At 28.4% G+C, this 17234-nt stretch overlaps 2 protein-coding genes across 3 annotated transcripts; one reads left to right on the top strand and one right to left on the bottom strand.

The window, feature by feature from the left end:
* Positions 1-4604: 4604 nt before the first annotated feature.
* LOC109799110 (uncharacterized) lies at positions 4605-12020 on the top strand. 2 transcript variants are annotated; one of them, XR_014428389.1, is made up of 2 exons: positions 4605-4911; positions 5080-12020. XR_014428389.1 is itself a non-coding variant. In XM_020359624.3 (2 exons), exons 1-2 carry the CDS (start codon positions 4819-4821, stop codon positions 5183-5185), a joined length of 210 nt encoding a protein of 69 aa, XP_020215213.1. In that variant the 5' UTR covers positions 4676-4818; the 3' UTR covers positions 5186-12020. The 2 variants fall into 2 exon arrangements, 1 of the variants encoding a protein (XP_020215213.1); XM_020359624.3 differs by having other exon boundaries at positions 4676-4911; positions 5069-12020.
* Positions 7424-15393, bottom strand: POP2 (Pyridoxal phosphate (PLP)-dependent transferases superfamily protein). Its single transcript, XM_020358763.3, has 19 exons — positions 15228-15393; positions 14158-14291; positions 13564-13648; positions 13336-13408; positions 12225-12322; positions 11927-12019; positions 11461-11534; positions 11336-11374; positions 11133-11221; positions 10969-11045; positions 10808-10882; positions 9684-9731; positions 9517-9600; positions 9343-9430; positions 9178-9256; positions 8979-9069; positions 8823-8901; positions 8327-8442; positions 7424-7641 (listed from the first exon to the last, which is right to left on the bottom strand). Exons 1-19 carry the CDS (start codon positions 15261-15263, stop codon positions 7567-7569), a joined length of 1533 nt encoding a protein of 510 aa, XP_020214352.1. The 5' UTR covers positions 15264-15393; the 3' UTR covers positions 7424-7566.
* Between the last annotated feature and the right edge of the window lie 1841 nt (positions 15394-17234).

Raw genomic sequence — 17234 nt, 5'->3', positions numbered from 1 at the left:
TCCTAAACTAATTAATTGATTTCAATTTAGTCCCAAATTAATTAATTGGTTTCAATGTGGGACTTCCGCCCAAATTATTTAAACGGAGTTAATTTTTGGCCACGTGGATGCCACGTAGATGCATACGTGGATGCCACGTAGATGTATACGTGACATCCACGTAGATGCATACGTGGATGCCACGTGGAAGACAATTTTTGGCTAAAAACCTATTTTGGTCCCTTATAATAATTGTTTGTTTCAATTTAGTCCCAATTTTATTTTTGGTTTCAATTTGGTCCTAAATTAATTAATTGGTTTCAATTTGGTCCCAAATATATTAATTGGTTTCAATTTGGGACTTCCGTCCAAATTATTTAAACGGAGTTAACTTTTGGCCACGTGGATGCAGTTTTAATCCCTCAAGAATTACAATTGTGCAGTTTTGATCCCCAAGATTTTAATTGAGTAATTTTAGTCCTTAAAGAATTGCAATTGCGCGATTTTGGTCCTTCAATTTTTACTTGAACAATTTTAGTCTATCGAATATCATAATAGTACGATTTTAGTTTCTCCCATTAAAAATTAATAATTTTAATTATATATATATATATATATAATATTTTAAAATTAAACAATTATTTATCTATTCAAATTAACGTATATTATAATTTTCGATATTATATCAATAATATTATTAATATATTTATAGATAAACTAATAATTTGATAAATATAACTTGTTATATATTAATATACTTTTACAAAAATATAAGTATATTAATTAGAAATATATATTTGATCTTATATATTTATATTTTTGTAAAAGTATATTAATATATATTATAAAATATTATGATATTAATTTATGATATTATTGATATTAATTTATGATATATATTTTTATAATATATATTAATATATTTTTACAAAAATATAAATATATAAGATCAGATATATATTTCTAATTAATATACTTATATTTTTGTAAAAGTATATTAATATATAACAAGTTATATTTATCAAATTATTAGTTTATCTATAAATATATTAACAATATTATTGATATAATATCAAAAATTATAATATACGTTAATTTTAATAGATAAATAATTGTTTAATTTTAAAATATTATATATATATTAAAATTATTAATTTTTAATGGGAGAAACTAAAATCGTACTATTATGATATTTGAGAGACTAAAATTGTTCAATTAAAAATTGAAGGATCAAAATCGCGCAATTATAATTCTTTAAGGACTAAAATTACCCAATTAAAATCTTGGGGATCAAAACTGCACAATTGTAATACTTGAGAGATCAAAACTGCATCCACGTGGCCAAAAGTTAACTCCGTTTAAATAATTTGGACGGAAGTCCCAAATTGAAACCAATTAATATATTTGGGACCAAATTGAAACCAATTAATTAATTTGGGACCAAATTGAAACCAAAAATAAAATTGAGACTAAATTGAAACAAACAATTATTATAAGGGACCAAAATAGGTTTTTAGCCAAAAATTGTCATCCATGTGACATCCACGTATGCATTTACGTGGCATCCACGTGGCCAAAAGTTAACTTCGTTTAAATAATTTGAACGGAAGTGACACATTGAAACCAATTAATTAATTTGTGACTAAATTGAAACCAATTAATTAATTTGGGACTAAATTGAAACAAAAAATAAAAGTGAAACTAAATTGAAACAAACAATTAATATAAGGGACCAAAATAAGGTTTTAGCCTATTTTTTAATATATGTGTCATTCAAAGTTTTTACAAATAAACAAATGAATCGACATTAAATTTTTTTTATTAAATATAAATATATTAAATTAGATTATTAATTAATGATTAAATTTCTATTTTAATCTAAAAATAAGTCAAAAAGAGAAATATTAAATAAAAAGATTATTAATTTATTTAAAGTAGTCAATGAAATGATTTTTAATAAATAACTAACATATTGAAATAAATAATATTTTTAAATATTAAACATAAATAATATAAATATAGTTTGAAACAAATTATTTAAAAATTCAATTATTGTCTTCTAGAAATATAGTACTATTTTGAAATTTAAGACATATATATAAGTGTAGGGCTATTTATTAGTCATTGGTGATACAAAAATCAAATTAGAAAAAGAAAAGTGACGCCTTTTTGGTCTCAAAGTGGTGGTCACACACAACCGACCAAACCGCCCTCTGTATGTGCAAAACATGAAGACGGCTGTCTTTTCTTTGAAAGAATCAATACCAAACACAAATTGTCATCAGTCTTGCTACTGTTAAAGGAATATTCAACACTTTAATTTTAATAAATTGAAAAGAAAATCATAATCGGTATCTCAAATTAAAAATTAGAATAAAACTTTTCATTTATGACTATCAATATAATTATATAATTTTATATATATTTATTAATTATTTTAAAATTTAGAATTCAGCAGATAAATTTTAAAGTTTATAATTTAAATAAGGAGAAGAACAAACAATTAAAATGGATTAAAAATTCAAATTATGAAGAGGGAGTAAACTAAACATTCTTTATATATTTTATCTCTAAATATGTAAAAACATCTAATTAAATTAACTCATGTTTACATTATAGTTATATTCAATTAAATTTTTCACACTTTATGTTAATTTCTTTATTCTCTTAAAATTAATTTTATTGTTGTAAATTAAAGTCTAAATTTCTTTTTATGATTTTGAAATTATAGGTTTATCTCTTAATTCATTTTGAAGTTCTTAAAATAATATTAGATATTGATCAACTAATAAAAATAAAATAAAATAAAATAAAGAAACAAGAGTTGCGCAAAAATTATATAAATTAATTCAATACTTTTGACTTAGCATTAAAAGTATTAAGAAAGTATTCCAGAAAAAAAAATTATATTACTATTTCTTATTACATCACACAATCTTAGCCCTATATATTATTGGTATAGTTTGAAAATTTGGATTGATAAATTTGAATAAAAAATTATCTCCGTCTAAATAATTTAAAATTTTTATGGAGTTAAAATTTAACCAAATTGATCAAATTCTATGATATATATATATATATATATATATATATATATATGTAAAAATACACGTTAAAATGAATTGAAATGATTTATTTTATAAAATGGATTTAATGGTAATATATTATTTGTGTAATTTTTTTCTATACTTTTAATTGAATAAAAATTATTATTGATGTGACAGTTTATAATTGAATGAATGTGTAAAAATTTTTACACTGTCTATGTATAACTCTTTTTCTATTATTATTATTATTTTTTTTAATTTATTTCTAATACACTTTTAAGTAAATAAAATCTCATTTTTTTTACATAAAATGGTAGACGGAGAATTAAGATGTCACTCTCATAACTATAATTCAAATAGTTAATGACATGTTAAAAATTCAAAAATCTTCATTTAAAGTTAAGACATTACTTATTAAACTAAGAGTCAGTAAACACTAAAAAAAAGTATTTTTTAACACTAAAAAATGTCTAATTTATATTAAAGAACACAAATCTGAACTAAATTATGTATTATTTATATCAATTCATAATTATATATATAATATCATTTATTTATTATGAATTTTAAATCTAATAAAATATGTCAAGATTCTTCTATATTAACTTAAATTGTTTTACCTAACATTAAAGATGGCTAAATACTCATAATTTGACATTTTTATCTCAAACAAGTTTGTGAGATCAAATCTCCTTGTACCTTAAATATAGAGCTACAATATTTAAGAACACTTTATCTTTTAGAGGACATTAAATATATAATTAATTATTTTTTTTATGTTTAGGAACCATGAATTTTAAGAATTATAAATTTTTTTTTAATTAATCGTAAATGTTTACAAATATTACTTGAGAATTAAAGACTTTTATTTTTATAGCATAAAAACTTTATTTTTACTTCAAAAAAAAAATTAATTTTTCACCTCTATTCATGAAAATAATATCATCAAAAGCTCGTGAAATACCATTTCCCAAAAATAATGTCTCATAAAAATGTCATTCTTTAAATATCAAATCAAATACAAAAAAAACACTAATATTTTCGATATCATATTTTAAAAAAATCATATAACAAACACTCCCTTTAAATTAATATAAAGTACGAAGATATTAGCTAGTTCAATACAACTAGATCCCATGATTATACATCCAAAAAATAAAATAAAATAAACTAATATTTTCGATATCATATTTTCAACAAAAAAAATCATATAACAAACACTCCCTTTAAATTAACATAGAGTGTGAAGGTATTAGTTAGGTCCATACAACTAGATCCCACATGATTATATATCCAAAAAAAAAAAAAATCACCCAATTTATGTATTTTACCATTTTATATCAACTATTATTTAACTTTTAAAATTAATCGGTAATAGTGAATTATAATTTGTCCAGAGTTAGTCAATTAACATAAACGAACAATTTTTGGCTGCTAAATTTCCTGTCCAATTTTAAAATCTTAAAAATATTATACATTACTGTTTTTTCTAAGAAACAAATGATAAAAATATATATATATATATATATATATATATATATTAGAATAACTTATTTTTTTATATAATAAATAAATTTTGTCAACAAGTAATAGCAAGTTGCCGGTTGAATCACAGGTGATTGATTAACAGCATCGAAGGCAATATAACTTGACACTGTAAAAGGGGAACTGTAGATAGAGTCGAAGGATATCTTATCTTATCATCATCATGGTATTCTCTTTATTGGCAATCACATAAACAAAACAAAAGTAATGACCCTTTTACTTTGAGAAAGAGAAATAGAAAGCAGACATGGAAGGGTTACAAATAGCTCTGCCTATTGTTGGGGTCGTTGTGGCTGCTGCTGCCACCTTCTATGCAGTGAGCTTTGCTGAGCTTAGAGAGGTAAGCAACATCAACTATGCTTTTATTTTTTATTTTTTCTATCCAAGAGTATTTTCCATTTATTATTAGATAAGACCCACCCTTTTTCACAAACTATGCTTTATTTAACTATGTTAAATTCTAAGTTTTAGTATGCAATATTAATTAATTGGCACAGAAATCATTTAGAGATTTGGAAGAATCTGAGTATGAAGATGGGGTTTATAGGCCATCCCCTAGCTCCCGTGAGAGGCGTGCCAGAAGACAAGCCAACAAAAATAATAACAAAAGATGACTCCATTCAATCATCTCTCTCTGCTTTAGTTTTTAAGGAATCAATGAAGTTTCCAAATCAGGTGCACTTACTTGTCTATTTAGTTTGGTTTCCTTTCATTTTCTTCCCAACTTGGGTTTGTGATTCAATGAGGCATCATTATGTGTGTGGTGATAATGATTTAAAAAAAACAATTTTTGATATTGCAAACTTAGTTTGAGTTGGATTAAGATGTAGTTGTTAATCGTATGGGTGCAGAATAATAAATGGCATTTCACGTGTTTTATGGACCAAAATTAGATTTAACGAAGAAAGTTAAATTGATAGCGCCAACCAAAGACAGGCTATTCTTTTTCCTCAGGGATCGAGACTCCAGAAAGAGCAACTACATAATTACTTTTATGAATAATTAAAAAAATATATTAAGTAATTTTTTAGACTTACAAAATTAGTAAAATTAATAACAACATTTGCATCATTTATGTATAGATAATTAAAAATAAACAACATGTTTTTTTTCACAATTTACTGTAAAATAAAAATTAGAATATTTCACATGCCCCTGTTTCACGCATCCTCAATTTATTAAATTTCCCTCCACCTACCAAAATTTAAATTATTAAATTCGAAGTCGTTAAGTTTGATTTTAACTTTTGATTAAAATATTTTTTAATCTCTATAATTTTATTTATTCTACATTTTAGTCTTCATAATTTATTAATTGTGAATTTTGTAAATTCAATCGTTAGATTGAAAGTTCTTTATTCTTAAATCATATATATATATAGTCACAACTAACATAATTATCCCTACTTTTTATAAATAGAAGAATTAAAAAAAAAAAATCATGTTCTTTTGTGTTTCGTTAATTAATTCGTATGTATTTAGCTGTTATAATAAACCCCATGTTAGCTTTAAGATTCAATGAGGTGTTCAGCCGATGAATAGCGTTATTATGCCATCATGTGTGGTGATAATAATTTTTTATTTTTTTAATACAATTCTTTATAATGCAAATTTAGCCGAAGTCGGATTATGATGTACTCGTTAATCATAACGGGTGCTGAACAATAAATTGTGTTTTATTTTTTTATGAATTAAGTAGCGTATATATGAACCAAAATCGCGATTAAATTATATATAATGTAGAAGCTTAAATTGATAGCTTCACTATCACGCTGAGCCAAAAACAGGCCAAGTTTATGTCACACGATTGAAACTATTATAAAATCACTGAAATCCACCCATCATAATCGATCATCATTTTAAAATACACGTTGTATTTGAGGATAATACTTTAATTGCAAAGGTTGGATTTGTATATCATTTGTAGAGTCAACTTCCTCTTTGCTCATCTATTGACCTACAACACTCTAATTGTCTTTTCATTTTTTCCCCCCAAGGGATAGGGCAAGAGATGGTATAAGGACTAAAAAAAACACTTTCTTTTTTTATAAATAATTAGAAAAATATTACCTTGTTACGGCAATTACCTAAATTTTTTAGACTTGTAAAATTAGTGAAAATAATAATATTTGCATCATTTTTGTATGAATATTTTAAAATAAATAAGATGAATTTGTTTAATTTGTTGTAAATAAAAAATTACAAACAACCGTTTCACGCATCCTCAGTGTTTATCATTTAGTCAGAAGTCCTTAAGACCAATTTTGACTCCATTTATTTGTATTTATTTAACTTAAAATATCGATATATTAACGATGAATGTAAGCGTCAACGGAATATGCAAGCACTTAAAAGGTGCATGAGTAGTCAATCCAACAAAGCCCACATGGTTGAGTCAAGCCATTGGTAAAGTTTCATACCTCCGTAGAATTCACGACCATCAAAATATCCAACAATTCATGTTTCATGATACAGAATCTTGAATGCACTCATATTCAAGTAGTGTTCTGCATGCTGTTTTTTCATACGAATTTTTCCCCCGAGATGTTAATATCACAAATTTGTGTAAAGGTATATAGGAACATAAATATGGTTGAGTGATAATTGCACAAACACCTTATTCACAAATAACTCGCGCTTTTCTACGAGCCATTAGATACTCTAGATCACTACAAGTCTATAACTTAATTTTAACGGCCAATGCACACATTTCTCCATTGTGCACAATTTCCATCGCCTTATTACAGCTTGGCTTACTGAAAGCTGCCACGTCATTGATAAAAGGCTATGTGCAATATGGAGACGTGTAACGAGCTTTATTCTAAGCATATATATATATAACTACAATATAAATTAGGAAGCAATTAGGCAATTAATTTACGGACATATACAGTAACGAAAACGTTGGAACAAAGTATTATCCAGTTATTACAATGAATAATTCATTTTTCACCCGAAGGCAGCAGAGTTTATTATGCCATCATTGAGATCGACCTCTACTTGCGCTGAGACTTGAGCTCCTGTACCCTCTTTTCCGTGTCTTTTAAGGCTTTCCCATATTTGCTGATTAGCTGGAAAAAGAAATGCATATACTAAACTTCTAACAAATTTTCAATTTAAAGTAATAACATCATTATAGTATCGGATGACACAAATTGCAAATTGCCTATTGAATAACAAAAAAAAAAGAGGGTAAAAAAAATTAACAGTCCCAAACTACATAAGTACATAATGTTTATTTGTCAAAGATATATACAACTTATCACTTATGTTTAATCCGAGAGGACCAGAGGAAGCACAACTAACTAATATACATTGGACTGGTCTTATTAGTCGCACAAAATCGTTCCATAGAACCTTAAGTTATTATTATACTAATTAATCAAGCAATTTGGGTAATTGCATGCAATTTATTTTTTGTATACAATGTTCCCCTTGGTGAATGAACAGAGATGGAACTACTTGTATGTTTTGGGGTGTAGCCAATTTTTTTTTTCCATGTATGCATTATATATAATTTGAAAGCAAGCCCCATCTGATAAATTTAATCTGATGACGTCCCTAGCAATGAGGTCTCCAAAAAAATCCCAGGGTTATTGAATAAAAGAAGTGTGATTCTCCACAATCATACTCATTATTACTCCAGTAAGGTGAGGATTTTTTTGTGTCCAAAGGCCAAATTTAATGAAAATGGATGAATTTCTCTTTAATTTTGATGAACGGCAAAAATAGATGGAAGGTTATTTGTAAAGTTACCTCATCAACTTCCCCTGGAGATATAATATATGGTGGAGACATCAAGATGTTATCGCCCGATACACGAACTAACATCCCATGCTTCTCACATTGTGCTCCAAAATAGGCACCTATTCCTGTAGTATATATACATCACACTATCACAATCACAAAATATACCCACATCCACATAAATAAAAACATCATGCTTGTTTAATTCACATGTAACTATACCACTGTTAATAATTTACAAAAAATAAATAAACAAAGCAACCATCATATTATATAATAACATTTACCTTGCACCTTTTATAGATTTTAAACATGAAAAGAATGCAACCCACGTAATGTCAGAATGTTTTATGCAGATTGCTAAAGTGTATTAAAGGATAGCCATTTTATTAGAATATGTATGCTGCTTAAATTCCAGTTAAGAATACTAGACAAGATAGAATAGCCATGTTGAGACAACTATGTTTGACAAAGGCATAGATGAAAAATTGAGTATTGAACTTGCCCCATTCAGGAGGAAACGGATCATTAGGTGACTTGTTGTCTGTGAACTCAGTGCCCAAAATCAAGCCAGTTCCCCGTATCTGCAGATCCCGTAATGTTATGTTTGTCATGCATTTATATCAACCACACTTAAAATTACCCAGCAAATAATATTCACCTCTCCAATGATGGGACTGTCAGAATAAGCTTTTACACCATCTTGGAACCTTGGGGCGATTTTGTTCACTTGATCAACAATATTTCTTTCCCTGCAAAGAAGAGGTATAATTACACTCCATAGCCCAAAGTTTAACAGTTACTAGTGTATAGAATAAGCTTCACAATAGTTTTTAAAATCAAGAAACAAAAAGACACACTTATAGATCTTGAGTGTTTCAAGTGCAACAGCACAGGATGTGGGGTGTCCAGAATAAGTAAACCCATGAGAAAATATACCTAAATAAGCAAACATGTGTCAGAATACTTGGCTCAAAGATACAGTGATAATTCTGATGAATGAATGAATGAATGAAGCACCATACCAAGTTTGTTGCTTTGTGCGTGTATAACTTCTGAAACTTCTGGACTAACCAGGACAGCTCCAATTGGCAAATAAGAAGAAGACAGTGCCTAGAAGTCAAACAGAAAAATGAGGAACATTTTACAAACTTCTGAATATGGGAAGGACTATATGTACTTGGCTGCTTCATGTTTACCTTTGCCAGGGATACAAGGTCTGGATTAATGTTGTATTTGTCACATCCAAACATTGTCCCCAGCCTTCCAAAGGCACAGATTACCTTAAAAAGAGACATATAACATAGCAATTAGAATGAAAAACATCACAATAGAATACCTTAAATATAAATAATTATGGAAGTACCTCATCTGCAATAAAAAGAATGTCATACTTCTTGACAACGGCTTGGACCTGCATAAGAACTAAATGCTATGAGAAAAAAGGTTGCTTTTTTCCTTTCTTCATATTCTTGAGGTTTTTGGCTGATAGGCAAGAGCGAAAATGACATCATTTTGCCACATGCTAAAAGAAAAACACCCATCAAACAAATTATGCGTGGGTGTAAGTTAGGAAAAATGGATTTTTTTCCAAGTGCAATAATGTCCATTGATTTACATATTTTATTGCGATATAAATTTTATAAAAACCAGCAAAAATGTAAACAAAAAAAATTGAAAAAATTATTCAAGCAAATATACACAATAGTGTCTATGAAAGAGGATGCTGTGGAATATTTTAAAAGTATAACTAGAACATCAAGAGTTTTCAGAAAAATCACAATGGAATTAATGATAACAAAGAATTCCAGTTAACAAAAAAAGAATATTAACTATATGATGGATTAATGATGCACACTTAGTTTGATGAGTAAACCACTTTATTTTAACTAAAAATGGAAAGAAAACTTTTCTTAATTCCATCACAAAATATCCAAATAATTGTATGGTGATTTTATTTCATATCACCTGTCAGTATATATTTTAGAGTTTAGAAAAGGAAAATGATTAAAAGAAAGTGGATATTAAATTGACAGACCATTACGCAAAAATATAACTAGTTAATAACCAAATGCAACTATTTATACTATATTATTTAGCCTAATACTAATAATTCAAGCCCAAGCCCAAAACTAAATAAAATAGCAGTACCAAAAGTAGAAGTTTTCTACGAAGAATTCCTTTTAGTAATTTTCTCATTTTTAGCACGGCAATCATTAGATTATAATAAGTGCTTCATGATAACGGTGCACCTCAGCTGGTAGTTTTGAAACCAATGGAGCTGATATTATTCTCCCATAAATTATTAGGATGATAGGACTCATAGGAGCATACTTAATTCTACGAACTACAACATATGAGCTCCTATTGGGACCAGGAATACAAATGAAATGCATTGTTACAGCAAAGCATATAAAAAGACTCACTGGGCATCCATCTTGAAAATGTAGAACACATGTGAATTAGGAAGCAATGATAACAACAATATACCTTCTCAAAATAAGTTGCTGGTGGAAGCATTACACCTCCTGCACCCATTACAGGTTCAGCAATGAATGCAGCAATCTGTAATAATAATAGCAAAAAAAGAAGTCAGTGACAAACAATGTTCCAGCAGTAGAAATCACTTTGCAAGCATAAGAATGTATTACAGTCTCTGGTCCCTCTTTCAGAATCAGCTGCTCCAAATTGTTGGCCAATCTAGTTGAAAATTCTTCCTCTGTCTCACCTGAAATGTTCATAAGCATGCATGATATTTATGCCTTAGAATAAATATCTAAAATATTACTAGAAAATGTACATCCAAATAAATAACCTGGAAGATGATACCGCCAGTAATGTGGACAGTCGGTGTGCAATACAAAAGGAGCTGGCAAATCAAATTTTTGATGCAGAGCCGGAAGGCTGAAATACAAATTGTTTGGTAAATTGAAGAAAGAATTTTTATGAATAACATAAAACTGTTCTACATAAGAACTAATTTACTGAATAACAAAAAGTTTTTTGAGTTCCTTATACCCAGAAAGACTGGCAGCTATCAATGTTGAACCATGATACCTGACAAAAGCGAAAATGCATCAGATATTATGCATATTTTTCAGGTATACTAGAGAAAACAACATTGGTTGAGATATCATTTATACGATTTAGCACGAGCTATGAATTTCTTCTTATTTGGTCTTCCAAGTGCATTGTTATAATACCATACAAGTTTCACCTGAAATAAAATATGCAAAGGTGAAATATGTATAAGAATATATACTGCATAAACTATGTACACTTCAACAATTTGTTGACATGACATATATTCATCTCCATTTGCTCTTAAACCCTGATAAAAACCGATCTACATTTATTTAAAGAACAATATTAGGCATTGAGAATATATTTGATTTTGTCATCTAATATTTTAGGTGCTTGATTGTTCGTAGATTTCCCCTCTTGGTGGTTCCTATTGCATGCGTTATATCATATATGTAGTCTGTGGTAATGATTATAAAATTTTGTTTTGCACAAGAAAGTTAACACATTCTAAACATCTACTTTTACAATCAAATAAAATTTCCAAAGAAAATGAGACTGTAACAAGGGAATATTAATCCACCAAACCTGAGTGTCATTGGCTTCTGATCCACTATTAACAAAAAAAGCTTTCGCCATTTTTCTGGCCGTGAACATTTCTAGGAGTTCCTTGGCTAGATCCTGTATGTAAAAAATATATATCAAGTACAAATCAAATGTAAAATTAACTAAGACAATATCAACTGTGTACATTACAAGCAAGGTAGGTACTTAATTTATTTATTCGCATGAAAAGGTACCTAAGAAGGTAATGCTTGTATGTATGAGTTGGATAAAGATATGTTAAAACAACACAATTCCAGGTATAAGAGAATTAAATGAATACCAAAGAAGGTTTTGTGGTTCGATTCCAAAAGGAATGGTAAAATGGCAACTTCTTCAATTGTGCAATGGCAGCATCAACAAGACGTGGCTCACTTCCCCCTGCAAAATAAAATACATTTGATTTCAGATTAAATTACTTTCATGCACAAAAAATATTAACAAAACATTTACATTATTTATAACTTCCATATGTGAAATTGTGAATATATCCCCCACAATTATGTGAGAATCTGTATGCTTAATATTTTAATCATGATGACATTTCTTTGCAGTTCATCACAAATCAGATTTCCTGACAAAATCAGCTCTCAGTAAAAATGGTGGGTCCAGTTAGTCAAACACTCGAACAGAGACCACAAAGGTGTCGGACCAAAGATGGTAGCAGCCGCAGAGAGGAAAAACACACCAGAAAAGTTAATATAACCTATTCGCTGGAAAAATGTATATGGAAGCTACAGTAGGAGAGAAAACTAAGATTCCAGTGACCAGAATCGGGGTATACTGTAGAGCCAGTGGGATGGGAAACTGGTCATGAGGCAAATCTTGAGGACTAGGAGAATTGGCAGCAAAACAATAACAGGTCACTATGGATGGATCATGATTAATGTAAAAAACAAAGAATATTTTGGTAAAATTGTGTGTGTAGGCTTGCACATTGTTTAAACTATAGGTTGGATACAAACAACTAAGGAGATAATCACATCATAATTTTCAGCAACCAAACAATACAGTTAACAATATGAACATAAATGCAACCATTCTACAATTACCTAACAGAAACATGACTAAATGTATCTTTCTTTTATTACTTACTATAATTTAAGAAAACCATAAACTCTTTTCACTTCCATCTTCAAAAACCCAATCATTTTACAATTCTACCTCCCTCACTAAATATAAAACTCTTTTAACTAACTCACCCATTAAAAAAGTTGGTTAATTTAGTTAGTAACATTAAATTTGTTAAAGATGGATTGATAACATGCAAAAATAACAATAGAGTTAGATTTATAGCCACCCATGCTTCCAAGATGGATTGATAACTTGAACCAAAAGACTTATATCATTCATAAAAGATACGAAAATATTTGCAAAGTAGATATTATACATACCTAAAGAAGTGGCCCATAGACCAGCTAGTGCATCAAGATATTTCTTCCCATTAATGTCATATACATAACTTCCCTGGATCCATTAATCAGGTAATAACACAATTGAAAAAACAGTTATCATTAAATATTTAAAAAAAAAAACAAAGGGAACTAGGATTTCCGAAATATATTACATTACAGTAATTAAAAAAAAAATTAAAATCAAAGAAACATAGCAACAAATTTCACCTCTGACTTTTCTATAACCAGAGGATGCAAATCAGTAGTCTGCCACCCAGCTGTGAAAGGAGCAAGCATACCATGGCCCTTGAAACTGAGAAAATTGAAGCTTTTCAACAATTTTACTCACAGTAATCATATAAGGCTGGCAAATTTCTAACTTGAAACTGATTTTTCAATGTTTTGTTTAAAAAAAAAAAAAAAAAAAAGGAGTTCATACATGAACTCTCCAAACAAATATATTTTCAACTTATAGTTATTATAACAGCCAATGAACTCAAAACAGGATTGTATCAAAATCATAAATACTGACACCAGAGGGATGTTCCAGTCACTTACTTCTCCCTCTGTATAATAAAAGGGTATTCCACACCTCTGCTTTAATACAATTAGCTTGAAATCTCAAAAAAAAAAAAAGGAAAGAAAAAAAAAAAGGAGTGACAATATTGGGCACCATATTTTATTAGAAAGCAATTACTGACATTTGTCATTTTGCGTTCAAAGGCACTATACCAGTTAAGATACACGTAAGACAGAGCTAGAGCCAACACACTAAAGCACGCATAAGAAAGTGGCAAACGGTTGACATAGAAGAACCTATACCTTTCACCATTTTTCACATCATTATCCTTTGCCAAGGAAGGCTCCGTACTATTTGATCTAGACCATGGAGGAACCTGAAGGAGATTTTCCTGAACACTTCTGGAACCCGCAGCATATGCTAAAGATGAAGCAGTCTGTAAATAGAAAACGAAACAAGCATCATAAAACGAAAGAGTTATAAGTAAAAAATAAGAGTATTTTTGAACCATCCATTTACATAAAATGAAATCAACAAATTAGCATACAAGGTATGTAGATCACCATCAAGAACACAGCAACACAAGCAGGCAGACGTCATTTCGAAATTCTGGATAACAACCTTCAGAAAATTCCGAAATTGCTTCTTATTCAGATGTTACAGATGCTAGAGTCCTTGAATTTACCGAGAATAACACAACCATAATTTTATGATTTTTAAACACATTTCACGAGGGGATAAAGTATATACTAGTCTTTCTCGAGATAATTTTTCTCAGAAATATAGGTTCACGAATATTCGATACTAGCAACGTACGGCTAATTCTTGGAATCCCGGATGCGTTAAAAAGTATAAAATGAAAACGCCGTTATAAATCTAATCAATAAGATGTTCTAAACAACGCGAAGGAAACATAGCTTAAACCGTGCTGATATTCTAAAATAGAAACAGCAAAAGGTGATGAAATTTTACAACTAGTTAAATAGAGAAAAGTTAGCAAAAGGTGAAGTGCACGATGACTAGTCACTTATAATATTCACACAAAAAAAGTCATTCGAGTTTGTAAAACAGAAGTTCCACTTCCATATCGATATAATTGATATATTTTCATTTTCATAAGCTTGAATCTAGTCCAATTTCACAAAACTCCGTCGTCGCTGTAAACGGCGTTAGTCGCAACAGCATGTCGAAAATCCAATTACATACAACAAGTTAACAATAGCAATGGAAGATTAACTGGATATGTTCCATCAATCATCAATCTAATCCATAAGCGCAAGTCGGTTTCGCAAAATCGGAAGCAGCAAAACATGAGCAGATTCAACTAACAAGAAAAAATAAAAATAAAAATAAAAAATAGAATTACGCGTGCCTTGGTCCTGAGAGTGGATCGGAGGAGCGTGTTCATGGTGAGGTTGTGTACTATCAGCACCGAAACTCTGGTGAATGCGGAAAACGCAGAAAGTTTGGAAGCGAGACAGTGAGAGTGGGAAACGAGAAGAAATAGTGATCCAAGTTTTGTGGCACGCGTAACGTAGAACGCTCTGTCGTATATATCTCACGCGCGAGCGAAACGTCTTATTCCGTGGCTCCCACTGAACCCAAATAAGAACGATGTTTTTTAATTTTTTTAGACATGCGAATAAGTGAATTTACTTATTTTATTTTTTGTCTGATTAGTGTTGGTGGTAATCGTCATCCGTAAGCAATAAAGTAGTATTTGATTGGGGGGATCTCTTAATTAATTGCTAAACGAGGACACTGATGAAGTGGAAATGTCCACGTGTGGGACCTACCTTTTTAACCTTATGCTGACACTGCCGGACCCATTCTACCTAATTGCAATGCAAATAGCAAAGAAATGCTGAAAATAAATAAGAAATAACATAGATTCCTTTGGTTAATCTGATTTGTATTAGATAAGATATTTATAGAGGTAGATTTTATGTTTGTAAAATTTTTTCTCAATTTAGTGGAAATTTTCAAGAGATAAGTTTTTTTACTCTTTTATCTTTATATATTCTTCTCTGTTACACTTTTATTTAAATGGATTTATAATTATGGAGTGTTTTATTCAAATGGGGATGTATTGTTGATTATTGTATTTGAATGTATGAGACTTGTATTAAAAGAAGTATGACATTTTAATGTCACATGTTTTATTCAAGTGTCATATATTTTATTTGTATACGTGTTATTTGAATAAATTCGTGCTAAGTAGGTTTATTCGAATGTCATATTCTATAATATTCTTTATTTGAATACATGCATATTATTTAAATATTTGAATTAAAAATGAAATTAATTGGAGAAAAAAAACTTCTAAATACTTCATAACTTAAAAGGATAAAATTGTAATTTTTTTTAATCATAATTTATTTATTTTATCCATTTTAAACCAAATAATTTTATAATATCATTTCTCTTTTATTTTTACTTATTTTTATCAAATCAAACAACCTCGTTTTTATCTCGTTTTTTTCTCTCTCTTCTATTTATTTTCACTATATTTCTTACATATTTATCTACTTACAACCAAATACAATCTAAAGTTATAGTATAATATTTGTAGGATTTGTTTTATTTTATAAAATGGGATGGGATGAGATATATGACATAAGATAAGATAAGGTTATGTCACATTGTTAGTTACATGAAATAATTGAAACAACCTAACATTGCATTAACAATAAACAACATTCAAATTCAAATAAATAAATAGTTTTAAGCATTCATTTTATGAATTACAAAATTAATCTCAAAGATAATTTAATTAAAATGTTATTTATGGGTACATCTAGAAAGTTTGTTTAGTTGCATTTTAATATTCTTTAGAATATTTTAAAATTTAAAATTATCTAAATAAGAAAGAAGGAAGTTACAAGTCTGTTAAAAAGTAATTTTTTACATTTTCATGAAAATATTATTACAAAACCATCATCTCACTTTTAGTGTTCTCTATTTTCAAAAATTCATAATAAAAATATATATATATTTCAATACAAATATTTGAAAGAAAAAAAAAATGTAACAAACTCATAATTAAAAATGAAAAATAAATAAAATAAAATCTCAAAATGAAGAGCCATACATCTTTTCAATCTTTCTTTAGGAATCTTTTGTTAATTATAGGTAGTGTTAAAAACATATCTAGGTGAATGTTTAAAGCCTTGTTTTTCAATTATCACAATTTTATAAAAATAAAATATTTTAAAATTTATATTTTTAAATTATAATGATATTTAATATAAATTTTATTAATTTAAGAATAAGTAATTTTTAACCAAAAAAAAGTAAGTTTTATTTAAAGTAATCAATAACATTATTTTTGTGTAACACTTTTATTTTGACACGAACTTAAATGAGCTATTGATATGAT

Source organism: Cajanus cajan, chromosome 8 (genome assembly GCF_000230855.2).
Source record: "Cajanus cajan strain Asha chromosome 8, NIPB_CcT2T_4, whole genome shotgun sequence".
Lineage (NCBI taxonomy): Eukaryota > Viridiplantae > Streptophyta > Magnoliopsida > Fabales > Fabaceae > Cajanus > Cajanus cajan.
This window is presented reverse-complemented; position numbering and strand designations above follow the sequence as displayed.